Genomic DNA, 24965 nt, shown 5'->3' with positions numbered 1-24965 from the left:
GAAACATAGTACCTTTAAATCATGACCTTTTTCATCTAGACTAAACCAATCAAATCATGGAGAGGGTAAAAAAATTGAGAAAAAATGGAAAAAAAATAATAATAAAAGACTTCTATGTAAGAAGCAACTAAAACTTCTTGTTTTAAATCTTATAGACCGAGAGAAATAGATGAATGCATGGTTTTACCATCATTGATAAGGCAATACAGATACTTTTATATAAAGCTTAGAAGTGAAGTTTTTTGCCTCTGCAGAAATTAAAGGATTACTTGACTTTAAGGTTTTCTTTGAGTCTTTGTTAAAAGCTTAATTCCACAATTATTCGTCCCATTCACAGATTCAGCCAATCATAAAGAGTAATTGATGGTTGGGTTTTCAACATTGGATACATATTTTATGTTTGATTAGTTTTATATTCAATGGTTTTGGTGAGTTGAATATGGTCGATAGACCCAAAGTGAAGCAATAATTGTTTATTTTCTAATATGAGATCACAAACGTATTTAATGCATAAAAGTCTGACAGCAATGGTGTGTTATACGTCGTTATTTTATTACCTTCAATTAGTGGAAAGAAGATATCCTTAAATATCGATCACTTAAATATTTTTTTAATAATTCTTTTTTTATGTATTTGAATTTAAAAGAAAAAAAATCTTATCATTTAGATATAAAATCTTCATTTTAAACTTAAAAATAATGCTTATGTATGACTTTATTTTATATTATTAATATTAATATAGTTTACATCATACACATTGTTATTTTTTTCATTATCGTTGTTTATTCTTGGGTGTTCTTTCATGTATTGTCATATGACAATTTTTTTCTTCTTCTAATACATGAATTAGTACATAGGATACTTTTTAGTGCTGATCAATTTGAAACAATCACGTCTGAACTGATGCTCTCTGTTTTCTTAATTGCTAGATATTTTAAACATTTATAATTTCACTTATATATTATTTTCAAAATTAAAAAAAAAATTACTTTTTATAGCTTGTATCTTTACTTTTCATCTATTATTTAATTAATTTATATAAATTTATTTATAATATTGACTTCAATTTTGTAGTTCGAGTAGCAATACAATTATTTTAATAATTTTGTTTTTTCAAAAAAAAAAAAAATTAAAAAAGCCATTTCAGAAATGCTGCTTATATGCACACACATCCTCCATCATTCATTTATACAAATTTTGCATAATATATATATATATATATATATATATATATATATATATATATATATTTATAGAGAGAGATTATGAGTTTTTTTTGCAACAGATACCAATTCAGAATTATGATTTTTTGCAATAAATTTCTTTACATTTTCCTTTCATACTGTTCAAGAATGAAAAGTACAAAAAACTATAAAAGCAAACCATATATGTACGTGTGTATATATAATATATGTCAAACAAAGATAATTGCAAATTAGATATGAGAAAATTCCTAAAGCAAGAAGAAAATTTTAAAACTAAAAAAAACTTTCATAAGATTTCTGGACAAAAAAGATAATTGTGCGGTAAACTTCCATTAGATGAAGAAAAATAGATTAGTATATTAAACATCCACATTCTTGAAGTTAATACTGGAAATACAAAAAAAAAAGAAAACATCACAGTTACCGCTCAGACCTTAACTACACAAATTCAAGTTTACAAGTATCTGAAATCTTCTTACATGAAGATAAATCTCTTATCATATCATCTCTTCTCGAAGGATTGTTCCTGTAAATGCGGAATGCAAAGAACTGTAGATAATTTGCATTCTGCATAATATATTCCGCAAATTTAAACTCAAATGCAGAACCGCTGTAATTCGTAAGACAACAGCATGTTAAGTGCAATAAAATGCATGCAGGAACAGGATCTGGGCATGGCAAAATTGCTTCTTCATCGTCTTCAGCAACTAAATTTTGTTTCTGTTAATAACAATTATAAAACTATATTAAACCTAATGTTTGATGCAAAGATAACAAGAAGATACAAACTTCGAAAGCTTAAATCATTAAACCTGACAAATGTTAATGAAAAGAGTTTGAAGCTTTGGACAATGCTTGAGCACTTCCAAAACCTGAAAACATTGCTTACTAGACTTCAAACGGTTCAACTCAAGTCTAACTAAATTCCAAAAATAAAAAACCAGGTCTGGTGGATGTATCTGCAAAAGATACAAAATATATCAAAACATCAGAAATCTCATTTTTTCCCTTTAAAATGAAAAGAAATGAGAAACAAATTTACACACATTACCCCATTTGTGACCAAAACTTGAACGTTCTTAACATTTTCCAATGGAACTATATGTGCATCGATGTTAGCTCTGACCAACTTGGGCAATCTGTTGACCTTTTCTGCAGGATTAGAATCCAAATTCTTGGCTTCCAAATCCTCAAGATTAGGACTCCCAGACAGAAACTGTTTAAAAAGATCTTGACATCCTGAGAAAGAAATAGAATTCAAATGCAAGATTTTAAGAAAGGGAAAATCAGCAAAGGAAACATCTTTCAGCACTAAGTTCGCCAGCTTGAGAACTACAAGAGTTATGCAGCTAAACACAACAGAGGGCACCACAAAATCCTTATACACATTGAGGTCGAGGTGTTCAAGTCTACTACTTCTTCTCAGTGCAGCCTCAATCCATATTTCAATGCTATAATGGTTATACCCAGAACAGCATGTAAGGCGTAATCTATGGAGAGGTTTGTCCATATCACGCAAAAGCAGATGGGAGAACATTGAGTAAAGAAAGTCAGAGCAGGCATCTAGGTCATCCTCATAATCACCAGTTGGGTCATGATGTTCATAATCAAAAGAGGGAACGGAACGCCACAGAAGGTTCCAGCGTTTGGAGAGAACACTGGTTGCAACAACTTGTTTGGTTGGGAGAAATGAGAGAATGTAGCAAAGGATTGAGTCTGGAAAACCACTTACGATATCAGCCATGGTTGAGAATGCAAAGTGTGCATGGATGCTTCAGTTTCTTATAGGAATAACTCATCTCTCTCAATGTATCAAATCGCTTAAAGAGACTTTATGTTTGCATTGGAATTGATGTGCATGCCATGGCAAATCTAAACCTTGGGAAGTGAAAGGACAAGCTTTGAGAATATCAATAGGAGTCATACTACAGTGTATTAATTAGTATACATTTTCTTCAGTATTATTATGCTCAGTTAGATTTCTTTTAATATCTTTATAATGTAATGATTTTTTATAATTCAAGATTTTTTTTGTCTTATTTTTTATATTGGGTTATATTTCTTTTAATATATTTTTTCACAACTTTTACTCAAACAGGTAAATTCAAATTTTTATTATAATGTTTTGTTTCATAACTAACAAAAATATTTTCAATATAATGATTTTTATAATTTTACCATTCAAGATTTTTTTCGTTTCTTTTATATTATGTGAAGATATCTTATAATCGAAAGTTTTATTTATTTATTTTTATGTTAAGATATTTCAGTGAGAGAAATCTTATAAAATTCAGAGGTCAATATTATTATTTTTGGAATAAAATTATTCTTAAAGTTTATTTATTATTTGTTACTAATGTTTGGTAAATAATTTTTTAATAGTTTGTAATGTTTTTAAATTTTTCATTTGTAGTTTTTTATTTATTTAAAAATATTTATCAGGTTTTTTTTTATATAAAATACAATTTTATTAATTTATCTTGTTATTCATTTATACTATGATTTTAGAATTTTAATTTTTGTACCGAAAGTGATATTTTGTATCTTTTAATAGGTAAGAGATTTGAGAATAAGTTTACTATTATTTTTCTTTATACTTTCGTACTTTTATATTATATAATTTATTTAACTATTATATTATTCACAATATTTATTAATTTTACTATTTTTGAACTATACTTTAATTAAGATAGATCGTAAATTTGTTTCATTTAATTATTTAAAAAAAATTGTATTACATAATATATTTTAACTCTATTTTTATTTTTTAATATCAAATATAAATATATATATATATATTAGAAATGTCTTATTTTATTTTATTTAAAGCTTGAACAGAAATATTGTAAGATATAACATAAGATTAATAACAAATATACAGTATAAAAATATATAACAATTGAAAATAATAGATTAATTAAATAGTATTTTAATGTTGTGAAAAAAAATATTTTAAATTTTTGGTTCTTTATGTTGCTTAATAATTTTTTTCTGATTTGATCTTAATAAAAAATATATTCTTAATATTCTTTAAGTGTAGCTTATCTATATAGTAATAGTGATTTTACAATGTATTATTTATTTTTATAATATTCATATACTATAATTAGTTTCTTATTTGGTGATTGGTATTGCTAAATTTAAAATAGAAAAATATTTTTTTATTATGATTCAGTGTCCTATTATCGAGAGTCTTAAATTTTATATTATGTTAATATATTTCAAGTTTTTTAAGATATAGATTTTAAACTTTATGACTTTTACAATGAAATTAAGTGATAAATCTTATTTCACTTTGCATGTGAAATTAATACTTATATTTTCTTTTAATAAATTTGTATGTGTTGGTTTTGGTCCTAAATAAATTTTTCAAGTTTCCTTATAATTTGTTTTATTCCAGTGTTGGCATATTTAAGTGATAAACTATTCATATATTAAGAATAAATAGGATTAAGATGTTATTTTAAAAAATAATCAATATGATCCAACCTAACTTAATTTTCCTTCAGTTACATTTCGCATCCCTGTTTACCTTTCAATATTCTTTATTTAAATGATAAATAAAAATCAAATTGATTTTGTATGTTTTTAATGTTGACTTGCGTGAAAAACTGGTTAAGTATTAAACTTCAATCATGAAAAAACATTATAAAGGATGTTTCTTTTTATTTTTAGTTTTGCATTGGAAATTAAATTGATGTGCATGCCATGGGAAACCTACACCTTGGGAACTGAAAGGAAAAGTGTAGGGCTATATTCCCCATATTCTACATTGAAAAACTTATGATATGATTGTATTATTTATTATTACTAATGTAAATGTTCGCTAAATAGGTTTTTTCTAGTAGTTTATTATGTTTTTTAAGTTTCTATTTTCATTTGTTATAAAATATTTTTAAATTTTTTATGTAAGATATAATTTTATTATTTTCTTTTTTATTCATATATTTATATACACTAAAAAAGATTATTAAATAAAAATTAAATTTAAAAAAAAATTGTCACTATATCAACTAAATTAGATACTAATTTCTATGATGCTGGGTTTTCTATGTTGAACAGATCTGGATGGTCTTGGTTGGCTTATATGAGATAGGTGTAGACATAGTTATCAGCAAGTTGGTTTGGAGTTGTGTTCGTGGAGCTGATTTTCACGATTGGAGGAAATGGACGTAGCATAGGATTGGTTTGTAATATCTCTTTTTAGTTTTAGATTAAATGTGGGTCTCTATATAAGGGTTGGAATGTCCCTAAAGCATTCCATTTAATTTATTTAATTCTTTGCTAATAAAAAAAGGTACTAATTTCTAAACAATTATTTTCATCTAAAATGGTTTTTTTATTAATAAAAAAATTATAAAATAGTTTATAAATTGTTATCTAAATTAGTTACTCAAGTTTTAGTTATTCATATTTTATATTATAAATTAATCTTTAAAAAACTAATAGACATTAATTTAGAATATAAAGTAGTAAATAGCTAAAATCTTGGTAAACAATGGTTAGATATCAATTTAAAATTATTTTATTAACTTTTATTAATAGTATAAACTAGTTTAGATAAATATATTTTAGTTTATAAAATAATCTCTAATTTAAGCGAGATGTTAGGAGAGGAAATAGAGCTTAAGATGCATAACTTGACAGCATGCTTGGTGGTTGTCTATAAAGTTGTTTTTGTAGGTTTGATTTCATTTTTGTTTTGTCCATGAGTGTTATTTTGTAGGTTTTTTTTGTCTAGAGTTCTGGTTTAAGTTGGGTTTTAAGAACTTCTTATCAAGTTCCATTGGGTGTCTATTGTTGTAAAAGTTTAGCTAAAAAGCTTAAGCTTTAGCACGGGATATTTGTATCTAGTAAAGTAGGGACACTGTCTAGGTTTTATATAAAGGTTGGAGTATTCCTTAAATGCTCCATTTTATTTATTCAGTTCTTTACTAATAAAAACAATTGAAATATAGACAAACAACCTATTTATTTACTACAAAACATGTCCATAACAAAAAAAAAACTCAAAAAACGAACAAAAAGGTCTTATCACGAAGAAAAGCCTAGAGAGATGTAACACAATTTGGGGTTAAGACTCAACAAACTATGCAATTTTGCTTTCCTAGTCGTAAAAAAAAAGGCAAAAATCTTTCCTCAGCGTGTTGAGGATACCGTGATTGGAGATACAATGGTTGAAGATACCTACATTCATTTCCAAAAAAAAGAAAATGCACAGAGCAAGATTATATTAGAGAGGAAACAGGTGGTTGTGACAGAAGAAACCACAAAGAAGGAAATGCACAAAAATAAAACTATGAGAGACAAAACGAGAGAAGGAATAGAGGAGGTTATGACAAAAAAATACGAAAATAAAGAAAATAAAAAGAACAAGACAATGAGAGAGGGCAAGTGAGAGAATAAATGAGAAACCAGTGACACAATATGTAAAAAAAGACACGTATTCTCCCTACAATGAATCACGTAAAGTTTCCATTTTTTGTTAATTTATTTTTTATGAATTTATCATGTGTTAACACGTGCGAAAACTTTTCATATAATAAGACTCACTACAAGAAAAAAGCCAATTTGCGTGGGCCAAAAACGGACGCAAAAGCTAGAAAACGGACGCTTATGCGTCCGATTCGCGTCCGTTACACCTCCCACGAAAAAAGCCTGGAAGCAAATGAAAATTAGCGTGGGCCAGAAAATTGGGTGCATCTTGCGTGGGCCAAGCCCACGCAAAACGGACGCAACATGCAGAAGATAGGTTGGACGCATATGCGGCGGCTTTTGCGTGGGCGGTCCGACGTAGAATTTTTATTTCGCGTGTGCGTCGGTCTAGCCGACGAAAATGATAAAAATATATATTTAAAAAATATCAGAATTTGCGTGGGCTTGGCCCACGCAAAAGCGGACGCATGTTTAAAAAAACTTGCGTGGGCTTGGCCCACGCAAAAGCGGACGCATCTTTAAAAAAAACTTGCGTGGGCCTATGGCCGACGCATGTGATGAAGAAAAAAAAAACATTTTATTTTGCTTTCTAACCAGATTACCTGTAAAAATTAAATACCAACCAAACCAAATCACATTGAAACAAATTACTATCATTCACAATACATCTATAAACACCCAAATCCACAAACACATCCAAAGTATGAAATCAAAATCCAGAAACACATCCAAAGTAGAAAAGCAATAGAAATAGTTAAACAAAAGATATGAATACTTGAAAAAATATTACAACTAAAATTGTACATTACAAATTTAACTAGAAGTAGCAAAATGAATCTCATAGTGATGTGATAAACCTGTAAAAAAATATAAACAATATAAATAAATAAATCAAATAATTAAAATATTTAGTATATAATAAAAATATCAAATAGTTAAACTTACATTATAGGATGTACTTTAAGAAATAGGTTGATCATCCTGTTCTGGATCATACTCATGATGGAATTGTGTTGTGCTATTGGAAGTAGTTTTTTCTTGTTCCATAGAGATAAGTTTATCTTTTATAACCTTCAGCTCATCCTCCAGGTGTGCATACTTCTGACTCCACATACTAAGTTCAGCACGAAGCATTTGATTTTCAGTCACTTGTCCAGATTGTGAAGTGTCGGACGCAGAGGCTTGGGTGAGAGAAGAGACTCCTTGGCGGATGTTAGCAGCCAAGTCTGCCGTACCATATACCCGACCTCTACTCTTTCCTCCGGCAGCTTCCTTCCATGTTTGAAGCTTAGTTGCAGGATCAAGTTGGTGGACATCAGTGTTAGAGTCCTGAGAACTATTTGCTTGAAGGACCTTCAAGCGCTCATGATACTTTTCCTACACAGATCATTACAAAATGAAAATGTTAGAAAATTAAAATATAAATATAAAACAATTTAAAAGAATAACTTACATAAGTTTCTCGAGCACGAGAATCAACCCATTCACCCTTCTTATTTGTGTGGGTGGCCATAAATAGTTCATCAGGTTCTGGAGGACGGCCATATTGACGTTCCTAATAATGTTGTACAATTAAAAGCATTATAGGTTGCAAATGTAAAATGATTTTCATGTAAGGCATTGACAAGTACTTACCAAGGTAACTGCAATATCTGAATGTGATTTTCTACCTGTGGAGTGCAGTGCTCCACCACGAGCTGAACTCCTATTGGCTTTATTTTGAGTTGATTTATCTTTGAATTTTTGTGAATCCCAATAGTTTAGAAGTTCAACCCATGCTTGCTGACCTATCCAAATAGGGCGGACAGCCTTTCTCCTAGCCTTAGTCAACATATCACAAAGTCTTTTTTTGACTTTAGACTCGTAGACCTTTTTAATTTGGCATTCATCATGGGGTGCCCAAGTGACTCTAGTCTGTTAAAAAGAAGAAAATAGTTACTTTGAGTCCACAAGAAAAACAAGAAAACAAGTGACTGTAGTTTGTCAAAAATTAAAATTACCTGAAAGTCAGTCCACCATTTTAGTTTGTCCTCCTCAGGCATGACATCATAATGATGATATGGACCTCTAAATTGAGATCGAATGCAATGTCCAATGGCCTCACTAGCAAAATGATTTGGTGTCCAACTACAAATACAAACAAATAAAATTACAAACATAGTAATATAAAGATAAAATTAAATGTACATTTAGGATGACTTACCCTCTTCCAAGAAGTCGGATGATGACCCTACCATTAGGGTCACGCTGGACCTCCTTAGGGGGGAGGTTATGCTCTGAAGCAGCAGTGGCACCATGGTCAACATGGTTAGAGAGGCCTTGCACAGAGCCAGTAGTAGTCGGGACAGCTGAAGAAGATGTGGTGTGGACAATGGGATAAGGAGTAGTCTGCACAAATGTACCAGGGGTGGGCTGCACAAATGTACCAGAGGTAGGGTGGAGTGGAAAACTCTGAGTCTGGTGGAGTGGTTCAGGGACACTCTGATGGTAAGTCGGAGCAGAGGATGATGGTCGTGGTGGTACTGGAATACTAAGAGGACGAGGTGATATAGTGGGGTGTGGATAAGCATGCCGAAATTCTCCATGCCCAGAGGACGAGGGGATGGAGGAAGACGGGCTAGAAGATGGTGTCGAGGAATGGGATGAAATATATGGACTACCAGGATCAGACGATGGTAAAATACCAGAATAAGGGAGGTTTCCCAAGTCTATAGCTAGCTCACCGTGCATCGATGTAGAAACTCCACGTCTCGGCTGTCCACGTCTAACAATCCTACCATCCCTCCCTCTAGTCCTAACCATTTTTCCTGAAAAATTATCCGTTCACAATATTAGTATAAATATGTAATGATCACATGTTTTGTTTATAATTGATTACAAGTAATATACATTAGTCTTCATTGTTATCAAAATCTGAATCGTCAGTGTGTATGTGATGTTCTGAATAATCTTCATTTAAGAGGTCAACATCTTCATCATCGTCATCATTACGTGCTTCAATATCATCATCGTCATCAAGTAGTTCGACATTAGATGTGTCAGCTAAACATTGTAAATGTTCAATTCTTGTAACTGGTAACACATTAGACGTCTCCTCAGCTTGATACGGCAATTCATCATTGATGTTGTCAACTTGCACATATCCTCGAGGTTTTGTTTTAATTGGAACACACCACCCACGAAGGTTTTTACATATGTTTGGAAAAGTGAGATAATAAACTTGTTTGACCTTTTGCGGAAGAATGAATGGATCATACGGTCCATATCTGCCACTTAACTTGATTTCAACTAAATTATATTGTGAATGAAATCTAGTCCCAACATTAATTGTAGGATCAAACCATTCACAATAGAAAAGCGGGACCTTCTTATTGAGAGCAACATACTCCAATTCATATATATGATGAATTGTACCATAAAAGTCATCTTCTCCTCCACCAGTGACACCTTTAACATACAACCCACTATTTGTTGTTTTCTTACCATCAGCCCATGCCTTTGTATGAAATTTATATCCATTAACGAAGTAGATGTTCCATGATGTTGTCTTTGAATTAGGTCCCCAAGAAAGTCCCTTCAAGTTTGGGTTTATTACATTCCTTTCATCGTGAACCTATGTTTTAGTCATAAGAAAACATGACATTTATTTATGAAAGTGTGATTTAATAAGAAACACATATGGGTTTAGGTTACACTTACGTAGCTCTTGAACCATTCGGGAAAATTAGCATGTATAACTGTCGAAGCATCTTCATCATTGATTGAGTACACTTGTAAGAACAATCTTTAAATATTGATTACAATTAGTTAGCGAATTACACAACCTACAATAATTTAATTCAAATCATGTACAATTAAACTTACTCAAGAAATGGTTTGACCTCATCGCAATTGATGAGGACATGAACATGGGCAAAACGATGTTCTTTATCACTTAACCAATAGTCCTTGCTAGAACCACTAGGGCGTCCACATTTATTCAAAATCGACAATGTGTGCGGGTCTTCCTCATTTATAAATGTTCGAGGATCATTTCTCAAACTTCTATTTGACAAGCTGACACGTTTGAAATAATGAGAGCAAAAATATGTTATCTCACGATGTAGGTAGAATGCACATATTGATCCTTCTACTCGTGCCAAATTACCCACCGATTTCTTTGCATCTCCCATCATCCTAAAGCAAAGTAGTAATTATTATAAGTTGCACATGTTCTTAAACATTAAAATAATTAACATAATCTTTACCTTTCAAAGGGATACATCCAACGATACTGAACAGGACCACCAAGTATTGCTTCCATAGGAAGATGAACGACAAGGTGTTCCATTGAATCAAAGAAAGCTGGTGGAAATATTCGTTCTAACTTACATAAGATGATTGGTATGTTTTCTTTCATTCTGACAAGATCATTCATCCTCAATGTATTAGAACATAGATCTTTAAAGAATCGACTTAATTCAGCAAGGGCACTCCACACAAACTCTGGCAATGACCGAAAACATATTGGGAGTAAACACTCCATGAAAACGTGACAGTCATGACTTTTCATGCCATGCATACTTCCCTTCTCTTCGTTTGCACACCTTCCATGTAAACACTCCATGTTTTCATGCCATGTAAAGTTTCCATTTTTTGTTAATTTATTTTTTATGAATTTATCATGTGTTAACACGTGCGAAAACTTTTCATATAATAAGACTCCTTTTGTAACAGATAAATTTTCTATAAATTTCTTCAAACTCCATATTTAGACTCCAAAATATCACTCTGCTTTCCGATCCCTTTCTCCAAATCCATTTAGCCAAAAATGTTGCATTAAACCCCATATTTGTTATTGCTAATTACCAATTGGCATACCAATTATTAGTTACAAATGCATCATAGTTAAAAGATTTCACTGTTTACAATGACAGAAAAGTAGGATCACATTGGAATTCTATGGCAACCAAACCAACCTAGTCAATCTATCAGTAAATATCAGTACATTTTAAGACTAATACTTCTAATTGAGACTAAAGCCTTGATCACTGAAATATAGACCATTTCTGGTTAAAGATTCTGCCACCCTTATGCAACACCTATCAAGATGTTTGCACTTGCAACTAGGGCAGGTGGTTCCCCTTATATTAATATCGCCACTTCTGGAAGCTACCACTGCATCTTCTTTTTAGTGGACTTGGATATTTAATGTCACAACAGAAATAAACTAAGAATGTTTGTCGTGAGAAAAATAATAGCAAAAATATGTGAAAAAGAACAATAATAATTTAAATATATAACTTGATTCAGTTAGACAAGTAGTTCATAAATATACTTTTTATTATGTCTTCCTCTAATTTTAGTACCATCTAATTTTTTATAATTTACATACCTAGGAACATATCTTAAACAAATTATACTAAAACAACACAAAACCGGTAACGTGCAGCAAACTTTGATTAAATGAAAAAAAAGTAGATTCATTTGATAAAGAAAACTACATTCTTGCAGTTACTACATGAAATACAAACAAAAATAAACCATCACTATTACAGACCTTAAATACTCAAAAGAAAGAGAGGTCAGGCTCAGGCATTAAATACTCAAATGAAAGCGTACAAGTATCAGAACTCTTCTTCATGCATGAGGAGATATATGTCGTCAATTCTTGTCTTCTCAAAGAAGAATTACAATCATAAAGGTGAAAGCTGAATTTCATGGTCTGTAAATAATTTGCTTTCTTCATAATATATTCTGCAAACTGAAGATCAACTACGGAACCCCTGAAATTGTTAAGACGACAGGTTTTAAGGTGTAATGAAATGCATGTGGGAACAGTATCGGGGCATGGAAAAAGTGCTTCTTTATCGCCTTCCGCAACTACATCCTTCTCCTGTTAAAAACAATTATAAAACTACATTAATCCTAATGTTTTAAGAAAAGATAACAAGAAGAATCATACTCGAAAAACTTAAATTATTAAACCTCATCAAAGTCAATGAAAAGAGCTTTGAGTTTTGGACAATGCTTGAGCAATTCAAAGAACTCAAACCACCAACTCAAGTTGAAGTAAATTCTGAAAATCAAATACAAGGTCTTCTTTATATATCTGCAAGAAATACAAAATAATATCAAAACATTAGAATTTCCATAGAAATGAAAAGTAACTAAGAAAGAAAGTTTACACGCATTACCCTATCTGTGACCAAAACTTCAACATTCTTAACAAATTCCAATGAAACTAAATGTGTATGGATGTTAGCCCTTATCAATTTAGGAAGTTTCTTGAACTTTTCTGCAGTATTAGCAGCCGATCTCTGGGTTAAACCAGACCCGACTTCCAAGTCCTCTACATTTGGACACCCAGAAAGAACACGTGAAGACCGACCGAATAGCATCTGGAGTCAATAGTTTTCCCAGTCTCCAAACTAGTTCCAGAACAGAATCAGTTCTTAAAAACCTCTTAAGTAACATCCATACACAGTCAGTGTGGTGTCGTATTCGGCTGTCAGAATACTATTCATAATGACGTACCTTTTCCTTGGAGTGCGTGATATTTATATTACCTTGATGGGCCCTTGCTGTTGGACCAGATTAAGGAGTTGGTTTGTGATTAGGGTTGGATTAGGTCATCCCTTAACTATGGGTTAGTCTTGCTAACCAGGTCAACCTTTGACTTGAGTGTCATGTGTCGATCGACCACGCGTGCATCAACTGTACATTGTGAGTTGGACCTCTATCCTCAACCAGGTAAGTTTGTTTCAATTGATGTAAAAAATGAGACAATTGTGCCCATTGACAAGAGATGATAATATTTCATTGTATATAAGTGGGTGCAAACTTCACCTCAACCTCAACTCATTAGTCGGTTTTATGGGGTTAAGTTATACTTAAAGTCCACTTTATAATATTTGAAGGAAAACTTGAAAGATTTTTTTTTTATCAGCAATGAATAAATTAAATTAAGGGTTACTTCAAGGTAACCCAACCCATAAACACAATCACAAGGATACACCCTTGTGAAGGAAGACTTGAAGGATGATAAGTGGAAGTGGTGCAGATCTGAAGATTATGGTTTTATTGTCAAATTTGATTATGAAATTATAGAATACAGGTTGTTAGAAATATGGGAGGAATTTTATTTTTTTTATCAGCAAAGAATAAAGTAAATTAGAACGGGACACTTTAGGGTGTCCCAACCCTTATACCGGTGTCCCAACCCTTATACCAACTAGCACAGCATACACATAAAGGCACAATGCAGGGTTTACCACGCAAACACCCAAGGTTACAAGCAGAATACAACTAAAACCTTAGGCACAGGACTAACGCTCGCTTAAACAGCTGCTGACAAAAGCGCACCACCAAACTAAAACTAACAGACCCTATTTTCCTCTACAAACCAAAACAGAACCATATGATAACAGTACTTCCTTCTAAAAAATGTGTAGCAACTCTAGAGCGTAAAACCTGCAAAAGAATACAACATGTACCAGCAGTTTGGGAATGCAGCAGGAAAGCGGAAGAAGGATCATGGATTCCATGCAGGAGCACACCCGGATAAAGCACCAGAATACCCTTCCTTGTATTCACCTAACGTCCTTGTATGGGAGGGAAGTTACTCTAAGATATGAGGTGTTTTGCAAAGTTCTTTGTTTGGTGCCTCTTTAACAAAAAACTTGCATCATCTTCGTTCTTCACTTTCCCTTTTCTGTAGGTTCTTCTGTTCGTGCTCTTTTTCTTTCTCTGTTTATGGAGATCGTTTCACAGTGTTGTGTGCTTTTCTTTTCGATTGCTGAGGTGTTTTCATCATTCTTCACACATGGCTCTTCATCACAGATCCATCGCAGCAATTGTATTAAGATATATTCTAATTCTAACTTGAGAATATTAGTAAAATTTATATCTTTATAATTGAGTGATGGTAGGTAAATACTTTCATACCAATACTGAATTACGAGTCTTTGCAATGATTTTCTTTTACATTTTTTCATAAAATTTAAACTATTCAAGAATTAAAAGCACAAAACCATGATATCATCCTCTAATCGGTAAGAAAAATATGAAACAGAAACTAAACTAAATTTAGAAACATGCGAAGAAGAAAAGTAGATTAATTTGATAAACATTCACAAATATAAAAGTCAAACATACTTTTCAAATGAAAGTGTACAAGCATCTGAACTCTTACTGCATGATGATAAATCTCTTATCATATCATGTCTTCTCAAAAGATTACTATAATCATCACTGCGAATGAGGAATTTCATGGTGCGTAAATAATTTGCATTCAGCATAATATATTCCGCAAATTGAAACTCAAATTCAGAACCCCTGTAGTATTGAAGACAACAGGTTTTAAGGTGTAATGAAATGCAGGTAGGAACAGTAAGTGGGTATGGCAAAACTGGATCTTCTTCATCGTCTTTAATGCGAATGAAAAGAGTTTGAAGCTTTGGACAATGCCTGAACACCTTCAAGACATCAAGCCATCCCTCACTATCCTCCCAAGTAACAAACTCAAGTTGAACTAAATTTTGAAAATCAAAAACCAGGTCTTGATTATATATCTGCAAGAGATACAAAATAATGTAAAAAACATCAGAAATCACATTTTTTTCCCATACAAATAGAAAGTAAATAAGAAACAAATTTTACAGGCATACCCTATTTGTCACAAAAACTTCAACGTTCTTAATAATTTCCAATGGAAGTACAGCTGGTGCATCGATTTTAGCTCTGACCAACTTGGGCAAACTGTGGAATTCTTTTATAGTAAAATTATTAAAAGTCTCGACTTCCAAGTCCTCTATATTAGGACTCCCAGAAAGAAACTGTTGAAGAAGATATTCACAGTCTAAGAAGCTAACAGAATTCAAATGCAAGATTTTAAGCAAGGGCAAATCTACAAAAGAAACATTTTTCGGTGATACGAATGCCAATTTGAGAACTACAAGAGTTTTGCATATAAACACCACAGAGGGCACCGCAGTGACAAAACCCAGGTCGAGGTCGAGGTGTTGAAGTCTAGCACTTTTTCTCAAAACATCCTCAATGCATGTCTCGATACTATTTTGATTATATAAACAGGGACATCTAAGACGAAATCTATGAAGGAGTTGGTCCATATCGCGTCCACGTAGAAAAGAGTTCACTGAGAGAAGAAGGCGAGAGATGCCCTCTTTTTCTTTGTCATAATCTATACTCATTGTATCCACGTCGAAATCCAAAGAAGGAACTGAACGCCATAGAAGGTTCCAGTGCATGGAGAGAATACTGGTTGCAACAACTTGTTTGGTTGGGAGAAAAGAGAGAATGTAACAAAGGATTGAATCTGGAAAATTGCTGATGATATCCGCCATGGTTGAGAATACAAAGTGTGATTGGATGCTTCACTTTCTTATAGTAACAACTCTTGGCTCTCAACGTATCAAATCGCTTAAAATGACTTACTTGGATGTGTGAAAATTTGAGAGAGTGGATGTGTGAAAATTTGAGGAAGTGGATGTGTGAGGATGTGAGAATAAAGTGTGGAAAAAGTGAGATTGTTTGAATTGGAGTATTTTAGAGTGAATATGTGAGAAAAATTTATGAGAATTTGTGAGTGATATGATGGTTGTGAAAAAGTTTTAATTTTTTTTTTTTAAATTGTTAAATGTTACTTTCCAAATACATCTTTGTTATTAAATTTTTTTAATAATGAAATGGGTTATTTTTGTTTAAAAATAAACAATTTTCCCAACTTTCACGGGTAGAACGTAGGCATTCTAGCACACGTGATACAGTGAAGCTTTGTGTTTTGAATTTTGTTATGCATTTATTCGTTATCGGCTACACTTTAGATTTTCTGTTTTTTATTGGATTGTCGTGGCTATTTTCGCGGAATCAGTGCCTATAATCACACGGATGAGAAGGGTTGTGACCACGGTTCAGCAATTCGAGTTTCTGGACTTAAATCCTAAAAAGAGTTTAAAACGGCTGCAAATCAGGATATCCTTATTTCTCGATGAGTTTTGTCTCTATTGTTGGACTGAATGGTGTTGGATATTTGAATTATTTTCTCTACTTGATCTCCCAGGATTGAATTGGAAATCCTAAAGATTTTACCTACGTGATCTATGATTTTATCTGCCTTTAAAAAGCTTAACGTTATTCATAACAAATGAAGGAATTGAGGATTTTAATTCTAACCAAGGAAGTATTTTGAAGAGTTTATTGGAAGTTTATTTTAATCAATCATACTATCTTTTTTTTACAGTATCAGTAGAAGAGAGGAGACCCTCTTTAGAGATCTTACTCTTTACCACTATTTCTGTCTTGAATGAAGCCTTCAGAAGAGAGGGTAAGGTGGCTGTTTTTGAAATACTTATGGTCACAGTGTGTTGTGTGGCCTGTGATATTATAAGTCTTTCCAAAGTCTGTTTCTACTAATGTGTCAAGATATGATGAAGAGAAAGTAGAAGGGTTTGAAATTGGATTATAAGAGATGAGTTACCTAAACAAGTCCAGGGAAAACTAGTACATCTGATAGAGAGATTGAAGCAATGGGAGTTTTGAAATGTAAATGCTTCTAAGCATCCATTCTTGGAACTTGAAAACGTGGTGAACTATATTATATTATGTATGGATCGAACGGTTAATATGTGTTCAATTTCTTCTCTCTAATGGAAGCCTTACGAAAGAAATCATTTATTCAACTTTTTAATATAACAGTCATGAATCATGTGGATGAAATTTTGAACAGTTAAATGTGTAAATGTGTCAATGATCACAATACAACCATTCAGTCTCAAACCACACGCAGCACTCAGAACCACCCATAGATTCAATTAACAGTTGCACTTTGTCCAACCATCTTGGCACCAGTTTCCTTTTGATCCTCTGTGTGAGGAAGGGATTGATATCTAAGCTTAAGAAGTGGAATGGATGGTGATCTTGAATTTCTTTCATTCACATTTTATATATGGCTTCAAATCTTTATTTTTTAATTTCATCTACCTTTTGTTTCTGCTAGAGGTTCAGAAGCAAATAGACCCACGAAGAGGTTCAGAAAAATGAAGTTTAGAAGTCTTCAATTTTTTAGTACATAACTAGTTCACTGAACTAATCAATAATAGTTCACTGTGGACGAGGATAAATTGGTTTTGTTTTATGCTGCCACAGGTAAACTATATTGTAAAATATCTAAAGCTTCTTCCATTAACAAATACATGTGCCTTGTTTGGTCCAAGTACTCAAGCTTTACTAATCAGGTTACTTACTGAAATCTCTCCTCTGCTAATTTTATGAACAAATGGAAATCCAAGGTGGAAAAGCAAAACGTAAAAGCTGTTAGCAATGCTCACTATTTCAATTCCACTTTCCCAATCAGCTAGAAAACCAATACATGTTCTATGAATTAATGTTTAAAAGTATTTTCCTTTCACTCCTTTATTTCAATTTCCCTCTTAGATGTAGGAGTTTGCCTGGGAATTGTATTGGAAAACTCATCCTCAGATAACAGAATTTCAATCACTTGTACTTATTTTCTCTTTATAATATCATGGTACATTGCTATAAAACAACTGGAATGCTATTTCATAACTCAGTAAGAAAAGCATGTATAGTTTCAAGTTCTAAGAATGGATGCTTAAAAGCATTTACATTTCACAACTCCCATTGCTTCTATCTCTCTATCAGATATTGTAGTTTGCCCTGAATTTGTTTAGGTAACTCATCCTCTGATAATCCAATTTCAAATCCTTTTACTTGTTTTCTCTTTATCATATCTTGGCACATTGGTAGAAACAGACTTTGGAAAGCCTTATAACATCACAGTCCACACAACACTTTACCATCTCTTGTGAAGGCTTGATTCAAGACAGAAATAGTGATCAAGAGTAAGATCTCTAAAGAGGGTCTCTTCTACTCCCTCCAGATATAAAAAAGGATACTGTAAAAAAAATAGTATGAATGATTGATTAGTAAAGCTTCTTGTCTTCCAATTAAATCATGAATTTAAAATCAAAACCTAACAAAAGATAAGTCAACACATCATCGATACATTAGCATTGGATTGGAGATTGGATAAGCATATTATGGACCTTGTTGCTGCTGAGAATCTTTAAACTTTTATTCCAGAAAAAGGTTTTATCAAAGAAAAGAAGAAAATAAAAGAGAAAGATTATTCAGAACAAGCCATTGTTAATGTACCCAATGTTCTCAGCTGTTTCTTTCATCTTGTCTCCAGTCAATACCCCTAGCTTCATTTTATCATGGACAGGATTTTCAATATATCATGAATCTGTATTTTCTTTAAAAAAGAACCAAGAACATGAGAACTGGTGTGAATAACTGCATTCTGTTAAGTTTGTTTTTTTTTGTCAGAAACTTTATTAATTTAACGCACCAAGCAAGCATGGATTAAGAAGAAAGATGGATAAGTGTGGACAAGAAAATAAATTTTCTGGAATACCAAGCTAAAGGATGGTGATGGATGGAACTATACCTTCCAACTACAGAGTAATCTTTCGAGAATAAATGGCACTTGCTAGAAATTCTTCACTTCACAATTTTTAGTGTCAACATCCACTTTCTGAATATTCAAGTCACAACCATCAATCACTATTTCATGAAGGAAGTCATAATGGATCATGGGAATTTTCACAACTGGGTGAGTCCAAAAGCTGAAGGCTTCCCTTTACATATATATATTTTTTTTTATCTAAATTAACAGGATACTTTAGGGGTATCCCAACCCATATATATAACCACAAGGTTACTCCCCTTATGGCTTAGAACAAAAACAAACATTCTATGGCTTAATATACATATTTCCAGAGCCAAAACTAGATAAACAAGTCTGCATCAGCTCTTACAAAAAAACCTACACCCATCCTGCAATGAAAAAGCCTGAAAAGGAACAATGCATTTGTCTAAAAGCCACTAGGAGCAGCATGCAAAGGACGCACCAGCAGCACAGAAAAGCATTAAAAAGTGTATGTGGCAGCAAACATATTATGCAGCAAATTACTTGCCAAACAGCACACTTCAACATCATTGCCGTCACCATCCAGACCTTCACCATAGCACTTTTTAAGCACCTAAGCCATCAGAATTGCTATGCAGCAATAACCATACCAAGAAAACTCACTCCAACAGCATCCCTTTACATATATCAGAGTCTTTCCATTTACATATTATTCTGCAAAAGGAAAACATCCCCATAAATACAATTCGTATCATCCCAGAAACTACAACAAAGCCGTAATTTAATTTTTTTCTTTACATAAGATAAAATTAGTTGAATGGACAGATAGAGAGGTGAAAGGAAGGAGAAACCAAAAGATTGAAACTCATACTGTAATTTTGTTTGAGTGAGAAGCCAGACCAAACTTTGTTGAAAATAGAAGCTGAAGTACTCTATTAAACATTATGTCATCATCTCTTATTCAAGACAGAATGAGGGGTCATGAAGAATATCACTAAGAACTCTGTTCAGAAAGCTGAGAAGTCAGGTAAAGAAGTAAGGATCTTGGCTTCCAATTATATTATTAATTTAAAAATCAAGTTGAAGTATAATGTATGCTGCTATTGTTTGGAAAATGGCAATAATTATAGGGTTACTGTTTGCAACTAAGAAAATTGTAATTGAAAAGGTAAAGAGATATTGTGGAGAATTGGCACCTGTTGAAGTGGCAAACAAATGGAAATAGCTGCAACTCTAATTTTGAACTTGTGCCTCATCTTATTACTCAACAAACAGTTTTGGGATGTGAGCAATCTTTCCCCAGTCTTTGCCATCTGGATTCTGACAACGCTTCTTCAGCAGTGGACAACCAATGATTGAAAGAGAAGAGATGGATTTGGGCAGACCCTCCTCCGGTAAGCATTCAAGGCTGGGACAATCAAAAAGTACGAGAGAGGTGAGGTGGCGGAGACCTTTGTACTCCATCTTTTTAAGATTTCGGCAACCATAGATTTCTAAATAGGATAGAGAGTGTGGCAGCAAAACTTCATCAGGAAAACACTCCACGTCCAAGTGTCTAATAATCAAGGTTTCAAGACATGTGTTTGCATCCAAAGCCTCTCTCAGGGAGGCGATAAGTTTTAAACTTGAAAGACAAACATATTTTACATTTAATGGAAAACCTCCACCTGTGAACATCTCCACTTCTGGACAGTTAATTATCCACAGCATAGTAAGGGATGGAAACAAGACTTGCATGGGTTTTGGCAAAAACGTCAAATTCTCAGCTCCTAGTGCAGATAATCCTTCAACCAGGAATGATTTAAATTGAGGGCAATCAACAATTTCTAGTTCCTTGAGATGATTATGAGTGTCCTTGTGTGAGATTTTTCTTAGGTTTTGGCACCCTTTCATTTCAAGTGAACAGAGCTTTGGAAAGAAATCTAGTGGAAAGATTGCAAGAGAGTCCCAACCACCAATATGCATTTCTTTAAGGAAATAGTAATGGGTTGTCATGGGAATATTCACAAGTGGACATGAATAAAGCCTCATGAGTTCAAGCGACAATGTGTACATGTTGTTTCCGCTAATGACGACCTTATCACAGTGATTAATATCCAGTGTCTTCAAATGTAGGAGTTGCTCTGACAGACCTTTCAGCTTTGGACATTCAACCACATCAAGATGTTGAAGACGTGGGAAAGAAGTGGTTTTACATTCCCATTCTTCCCATTCCTTCATGCTGTAGAATTCCAATCTCTCCAAGGATGCAAATGAAGAGTTGCTCCCATAAAATTCAGCACCAATGCTCACTATTCCATTAAGCCCTCTAATTTTGAGGGTTTTCAGAGATGACAAAAGTCCAAGAGGAGGCAAACATAGGCAATATTTACAATCCTCCAACACTAAAAACACCAAATTTGATAACGAATTATTGAATAACCAACTTGGGAATTGTGTACCACCGTAGCTTCTGATTGACAAACCCTCCAATTGTTTGGAAGGTTGTAGATTCTCAAGTACTTCCTTTTCTTTCCTTGGATCATCAGGGATGTAGTCGGACTTCCATTCTAACTTTAGTTTCACAAGGTGTTTATTTTTCAAATTTGCTTCTAATGCATACAAAGGATTCAAAATATTCTGCAACTCTTTCATTGATAGCATTCCATGAAGATTGAGTCCTCCCAGTTGCATAGTACATAGCTCACTATTTCTATCCATGAAAAATGTACTAAGTACTTGAAGATTCTTCAATTCCTCAAAATGCATTGGCATTTTTCTCACTTTTGTATCTTCAAATTCCAGGCAACGCAATTTGGTAAGTTTATGCAAATTTAAGGGTAACTCTTCCAACTTTGAACAATTGTTCAACTTCAATATTAGCAAGTTATAGAGCAAACATACTGAGTCAGGTAGTTTTTTTATTTCAGTATACGAAAGATCTAACGAATAGAGATATTTAAGATCACCTACAGAATTTGGGACCTCTTTAAGGTCCAAACAACCATTAAAAGATAAGACGCGTATGAACTTAATTTTGGAGAACAAATCATGTATCGATATCTTGAACTGCCATGGATACTGATTGAAAGCTCTTATAATAGTTGTAATCACAATCTTGGATATTCGTGGAGAATGGCCAAGCTCAAGAGTCCTATATTTTGTAAGTGGAAGAAATGACCGCAGTCTTTTAGCATAAGTTAAACTCTCTAAACCATCAAATTTTTCTATGTCATAGAATTTAAATGAAAAATGACGGGTTATTTTCGATATGCATTGACCTTTATCAAATTTCAACCTGAAACAGAAATCTGCACAAATATATTTTGCCAACTCATTCAGAAGGTCATGCATGATGAAATGCCTTTTGACGTTTGATGGTTGAAAGAAAGACCTTGACAATAGATCATTGAAGTACTGTTCACCAACTTCTTCTGGATGTCTAATCTGTTGTGGACACTGTAGAAAATTTTGGGCCATCCACAACAAAATTAACTCCTCCTTCACAAACTCATAATCTTTGGGGAATAAGGAACAATAAGCAAAGCACCTTTTAAGATGAGAAGGAAGGTAGTGATAACTTAGAAATAGCGCCGGGATGATTTCACTGTCTTCTTTTGGTAATTCCCATATGTCACTTTCCAATATGCTTTTCCAATTTGAAATGGATGACTTTGTGCGTAAAAGACATCCAATTGTTTTCAAAGCTAAAGGTAATCCCTTGCACTTCTTAACTACCCTTCTACCAATATGCTCTAGCTCATCGCTAAATTCAAGATCACCATCTTTTAATGCATGATTTTCAAAAACTTTCCAGCTTTCATTCTCTTCTAATTGCTTTAGGTGATGCACTTTAGACCTCATGATAGAAGCAACTTTCTCACCACGAGTTGTGACAAGAATTCTACTTCCTGGAGCTCCATAACTAAGAGGAGTTTGCACAACTTCCCATTCTTCTAGTCTTTCGTTCCAAACATCATCCAAAACAAGAAAAAATTTCTTTCCTGACAATTTTTCCTTAAGGTTTTTGTGAATCATTTCTAGATTTTCACTATCATGTTTTTTATGAGTGACTGACTCAAGAATTGTTCTTGTCACAGTCAAAACATTAAAATGATCTGAAATACAGACCCAAGCTTTGCTATCAAATGTAGCATCTTCAATCTTTGGGTCATTGTACACATGTTGGGCAAGTGTGGTCTTGCCTAACCCACCCATTCCCACAATGGAAAGTACTGATGGCTGGTTAGGATTGTCGGTTTCAGATGTGAGCCAATTAATGATTATATCTTTATCAGCATCTCTGCCATAAATAACACCTTCAATCACCAAAGAAGATGATGGCAATTTCTGTGGCACTTTACTACCTGATCCATCACCAGAATACGTACACTCTTTCAAACCAAGAGCACCCTTTTGCCTTGCAAGATATTCTAATTTTTCTAGCACTACCTGATCCATCACCAGAATACGTACACTCTTTCAAACCAAGAGCACCCTTTTGCCTTGCAAGATATTCTAATTTTTCTAGCACTTCTTTCAACCCTGAGTCAATTTTCTTGTTAAAAGAACTGAAAGTAGCATTGAAGAAGTTTGATACCTTGTGAGTGATGGTTTGTGGTTCAGATTCAGCTTCCACTTGGCATCTGGTGAGTTCATAGTCTATTTCATCCAAAAGATCCTCTGCATCAAAGACAACTTCTTTGACTGCAAAAAGCCATGCTTTGACGTGTGGATCTTTGAACTGCCTTAGTTCAGCATTATCAGCGAGAGCATTGATGGAGTGCAGCATGATGTTCAAATTGGCTAGCAGTTTCTCATCAAGTTTTCTTCCACGAAAGAAGTGTAGAAATTGAGGAGAAGCGAGCCTATCGAATGCAACCTGAAGAAAAGCCGAAAGAAGAGCACCACCAACAACTTCTGCTGCCATGGTAGGAATTGGAAAATGAGACTAAGGATGTGTTGAACTGCAGTATGTGTTGATAGGATGAGTAGTAAAGTATTTTAGAACATAGTTTTCTTTGATGGCTACTCAACCAATATAGTCTTTCTTAAAAGATTAATACCACTATTCTTTGTTGCATTCAAAGATTCAGCCAATCATAAAGAGTGATTGAAGTTTGGTTTTCAAACATTGGATACATATTTTATGTTCGATTAGTTCTATATTCAATGTTGAATGTATAAAATCCTGAGTCTAGGAAATGAGTATCCAAATAAGGTCGATAGCCCCAAAGTCATGAAATAATTGTTTATTTTCTGATATGATATCACAAACGTATTTAATGAATAAAAGTCGGACAATAGTGGTGTCTTATACGTCTTTATTTTCTTGTTCTGTCTCTGTAGCTTCAACTTGTGGAAAGAAGATACCCTTAAATATTGATCAATTATATAATTTGTTAACAGTTTTTTTTTATGTATTTCAAGTTTTAAAATATTACTTCAAGAAAAGAAAAGAAAAATCTTATCGTTTGAATATAAAATCTTCATTTTAAAATTAAAATAATGCTGATGTATGACTTTATATTATATTATTATGCTATGTTTAGCGTGTATGAATAAAAAACTAATGAAATTCTTCTGTGATAGGTCTCAGCTTCTGTGTGAAATACTGAGGCAATATATATTAAGAGCATTTGGTTATGAGAAGCAAGAGTGATCTCTGTAACTTTCCCAAATCTCAATTCTTTAAGTAATTGTTTGAGTTAATTAAGGTCACAAGACAGAAGTCATTTCTTTCTATTAAGCTTCTGCATTACATCTTCTCACCATGTTCTGCTTCATTTTTTTCCTTTTATAAGCATAGACTATTACCTTATATTATTAATATTAATATAGTTTACAACATGCTCAGAAAGGACCTCTCCAAAATCATGTTCAGAGAATAATCA

At 33.0% G+C, this 24965-nt stretch overlaps 4 protein-coding genes across 5 annotated transcripts in view; all 4 read right to left on the bottom strand.

Moving 5' to 3' along the window:
- LOC137836972 (putative disease resistance RPP13-like protein 1) overlaps window positions 1-24156 on the bottom strand; it is a 49682-nt gene extending 25526 nt beyond the window's left edge. The window contains exons 1-3 of one of the 2 annotated variants that reach the window (XM_090301412.1): window positions 23524-24156; window positions 20289-23438; window positions 18816-19806 (exon numbers count right to left, since the gene is read on the bottom strand). In XM_090301412.1, the coding sequence (XP_090157538.1) occupies window positions 20353-23438; window positions 23524-24001 (3564 nt within the window). In that variant the 5' untranslated portion in view covers window positions 24002-24156 and the 3' untranslated portion in view covers window positions 18816-19806; window positions 20289-20352. Of the gene's footprint in view, window positions 1-18122; window positions 18556-18815; window positions 19807-20288 lie in introns of those variants that run through there. The other variant, XM_090301411.1, reaches the window with a different exon arrangement.
- Window positions 1644-2949, bottom strand: LOC137836621 (F-box/LRR-repeat protein At4g14096). Its single transcript, XM_068645283.1, has 4 exons — window positions 2257-2949; window positions 2018-2164; window positions 1869-1925; window positions 1644-1772 (listed from the first exon to the last, which is right to left on the bottom strand). Exons 1-4 carry the CDS (start codon window positions 2947-2949, stop codon window positions 1644-1646), a joined length of 1026 nt encoding a protein of 341 aa, XP_068501384.1.
- On the bottom strand, window positions 7258-8698 carry LOC137836978 (uncharacterized). The gene is made up of 5 exons (XM_068645785.2): window positions 8642-8698; window positions 8277-8555; window positions 8095-8196; window positions 7587-8018; window positions 7258-7498 (listed from the first exon to the last, which is right to left on the bottom strand). Exons 1-4 carry the CDS (start codon window positions 8681-8683, stop codon window positions 7602-7604), a joined length of 840 nt encoding a protein of 279 aa, XP_068501886.2. The 5' UTR covers window positions 8684-8698; the 3' UTR covers window positions 7258-7498; window positions 7587-7601.
- On the bottom strand, window positions 14768-15985 carry LOC150027845 (F-box/FBD/LRR-repeat protein At5g56420-like). The gene is made up of 2 exons (XM_090301538.1): window positions 15290-15985; window positions 14768-15193 (listed from the first exon to the last, which is right to left on the bottom strand). The coding sequence occupies exons 1-2, from the start codon at window positions 15983-15985 to the stop codon at window positions 14768-14770; spliced, it is 1122 nt and encodes a 373-aa protein (XP_090157664.1).
- Window positions 24157-24965: the final 809 nt, after the last annotated feature.

Source organism: Phaseolus vulgaris, chromosome 4, assembly GCF_051622355.1.
Source record: "Phaseolus vulgaris cultivar YP4 chromosome 4, ASM5162235v1, whole genome shotgun sequence".
Classification (NCBI taxonomy): domain Eukaryota; kingdom Viridiplantae; phylum Streptophyta; class Magnoliopsida; order Fabales; family Fabaceae; genus Phaseolus; species Phaseolus vulgaris.
Note: the sequence above shows the minus strand (reverse complement) of the source record. Positions and strands in the feature narration are given on the sequence as shown.

Excerpts from the sequence above, each read along its gene's own strand:
- LOC137836621 (XM_068645283.1), bottom strand. The coding sequence starts at position 2,949 with ATGGCTGATATCGTAAGTGGTTTTCCAGACTCAATCCTTTGCTACATT. Across the intron at positions 1,926-2,017 it reads TTTTCATTAACATTTGTCAG|AAACAAAATTTAGTTGCTGA; the intron begins GTTTAATGATTT and ends TGTTATTAACAG. Across the intron at positions 1,773-1,868 it reads TTTTGCCATGCCCAGATCCT|AATGCAAATTATCTACAGTT; the intron begins GTTCCTGCATGC and ends TATATTATGCAG.
- LOC150027845 (XM_090301538.1), bottom strand. The coding sequence starts at position 15,985 with ATGGCGGATATCATCAGCAATTTTCCAGATTCAATCCTTTGTTACATT. Across the intron at positions 15,194-15,289 it reads AAGTTTTTGTGACAAATAGG|ATATATAATCAAGACCTGGT; the intron begins GTATGCCTGTAA and ends TATCTCTTGCAG.
- LOC137836978 (XM_068645785.2), bottom strand. The coding sequence starts at position 8,683 with ATGCCTGAGGAGGACAAACTAAAATGGTGGACTGACTTTCAG. Across the intron at positions 8,556-8,641 it reads AATGGTGGACTGACTTTCAG|ACTAGAGTCACTTGGGCACC; the intron begins GTAATTTTAATT and ends TCTTTTTAACAG. Across the intron at positions 8,197-8,276 it reads CAGATATTGCAGTTACCTTG|GAACGTCAATATGGCCGTCC; the intron begins GTAAGTACTTGT and ends CAACATTATTAG.